The 2500-nt window shown below is 47.0% G+C and overlaps 1 protein-coding gene across 1 annotated transcript; it reads right to left on the reverse strand.

Annotated features, from left to right (window-relative positions):
* Nucleotides 1-55: 55 nt before the first annotated feature.
* Nucleotides 56-1898, reverse strand: LOC138963044 (uncharacterized). Its single transcript, XM_070335033.1, has 3 exons — nucleotides 1785-1898; nucleotides 1241-1383; nucleotides 56-869 (listed from the first exon to the last, which is right to left on the reverse strand). The coding sequence occupies exons 1-3, from the start codon at nucleotides 1828-1830 to the stop codon at nucleotides 510-512; spliced, it is 549 nt and encodes a 182-aa protein (XP_070191134.1). The 5' UTR covers nucleotides 1831-1898; the 3' UTR covers nucleotides 56-509.
* Between the last annotated feature and the right edge of the window lie 602 nt (nucleotides 1899-2500).

The following is a 2500-nucleotide window of genomic DNA, read 5'->3' on the forward strand; positions in this document are numbered from 1 at the left end:
AGGTCGGCAAACATCCACTGAACTACATGCTCATGAACTCTCCAACTAGATGTAGATGCCAAGAACATATCCTTATAGGTCGACAACCATCGACTGTACTACGTACCAAGCTCATGAGCTCTCCCACCAGATCAAGCAGACAGTCCATCACTTCAGGACCGAGTGGGTACTCTTTGAGCTTGACCCCTTTCTCAATGTAGATGCCAAGAACATATACTTATAGGTCGACAACCATCGACTGTACTACGTACCAAGCTCATGAGCTCTCCCACCAGATCAAGCAGACAGTCCATCACTTCAGGACCGAGTGGGTACTCTTTGAGCTTGACCCCTTTCTCAATGTAGATGCCAAGAACATATAGTGATATACTGATAGGTCGACAACCATCCACTGTACTACATGCTCAAGAACTCTCCCACCAGGTCGTGCAGACAGCCCATCTCTGCAGGGATAGTGTTCTCAATGTAAATGCCAAGAATACATACGTGCAGGTCATCGAACACCCACCTTATTCGACGCTAAAGAACTCTCCCACTAGATCAAGCAAACAGTCCATCTCTTCAGGGCTGGGTGGGTATTCTTTGAGCTTGCCCCCCTCCTCGATGTAGATGCCAGGGACGTACACGTTGACGTTGGCTCTGATGAGCTTAGCGGGGTCGGTGTACTGCATGAGGTTGCGGTAGCAGGGGCACAGCAGACAGCAGGGCGACCCAGAGGCGAAGGCCACGAGGCAAGACCGGGGGTCCATCAGGAAACACACAATGGTGAAGATGGAGCCGGCCACCACGAGCAGAGTGTAGCCAGCGTAGGTCAGCAGTTCCTTCGTCAACGCCTGGTTAGCCGCCTGCCTGTCTTCATCTGAGATCACCTGAAGGAGGGATCGGGCGGGGTGGGGGGGGGGGGGAGGAGGAGGTGTGTGTACAGTTCAACCCTCGCTTCTGTTAAGACCCACTGACACAAACAGACAGCCACACACACACACATCCGGCCCACGCTTCAAGACTTCATCTGATGGCGGTGATGTATGTATACTGGGGAATCCCTCTTTAAGTTAACCTCCCATACACACACACACACACCCCCCGATCTCACCCCTGCGAGTGTGTGTGTGTGTGTGTGTGTGTGTGTGTGTGTGTGTGTGTGTGTGTGTGTGTGTGTGTGTGTGTGTGTGTGTGTGTGTGTGAAAGAGGGGAGAGGGGGGGGGAGAGACGAAAAATAAACAAGAAGAAACTTACAAACCTCAAAGTCAAGGTACTCTTCTTTAGTCTCTTTCGCAAGTGCCTTTTTGTTATTCTTTGTTTTGGAAACAATCGCCTCGGCGTCATCTTCTACTGCTTCGTCTGTTTCCCGTCTTACCTTTACCACAGGGTTCGAATCTACCCCTGGAACAAGCAAATAGTCATTGCATGGACAACCCATCTCCTTCCCTCACACGCACGCACACACACGCAACCCCCCCCCCCCCCACACACACACACACAGGCAGACCAACACAAACAAACGGACTCACAGTCACACACACACACACACACACACACAGACTCACACACACACACACACGCACACACGACACACAGACTCTCTCACACACACACACACACACACACACACACACACACACACACACACACACACACACACACACACACAATTCTAGGACAGAACAACAAAAGACTGAGTGGAGTGCTCCGAATTTCACTTTGTCCCTTCAATCAAAACTGATAATAGGGCCTATGTCATTTCTTGCGGTAACCAAACAGACGAAAAATCTAAGGTGACTTACCTATACCGACTGCAATCAAAATTATAAGAACGTGTAGTGAAGCCATTTTACATTTAAACTAAAAAGAGACGGACATTTTTTAGAGGTTCCTAGGCCTGCAAAAGTTGCGCCATATTGGATTCTTTTAATCGTATTACGTCATATCCAGTACATACAAGAATGACGTCATTGCTACACTAGAATAAGAAGAATCCAAATCTGAGAAGATAAACAACGAGCAGTTATAGTTTTGAGAGTCTGTCTTTTGAAGTGGAAAGTGTTGGACAAATCAGACCGCAACCACGTGGACAAAAATGTCTTCTGCATGAAGAACACAACCAGAGATATAGATGATAAACGTGGAAAACTTGTCAGCACAGAAGAACGTAATATAGAAGCTGCCTTTAGCTCTCCCAGGAATACCAATGTGCAGAACAAACACGATGTCAGAGATACATCATCATATCTATAGAGAATGTGCCTAAGGTTACTAACATTTTAGCTTCCAGAAGCGTACACCGATCCTCGAAATAACGCTGGCGTTGTGCTTTCTTTTTATTCCACAACGAATAGGTTCTCGTTCTGCGATGCAGTGAAATTCAAATGACGAGCTAACTGGACAGACCCAAAAATTTACTGCGCGTCGTTTATCTCCACTGATATCACAAGCATTTTTGACAAAGCCTTATAAAGTTAAAAAAAACAGAAGCCTTATAAGTTAGATTGATGCTTAATTA

This window comes from Littorina saxatilis, linkage group LG3 (genome assembly GCF_037325665.1).
Source record: "Littorina saxatilis isolate snail1 linkage group LG3, US_GU_Lsax_2.0, whole genome shotgun sequence".
Lineage (NCBI taxonomy): Eukaryota > Metazoa > Mollusca > Gastropoda > Littorinimorpha > Littorinidae > Littorina > Littorina saxatilis.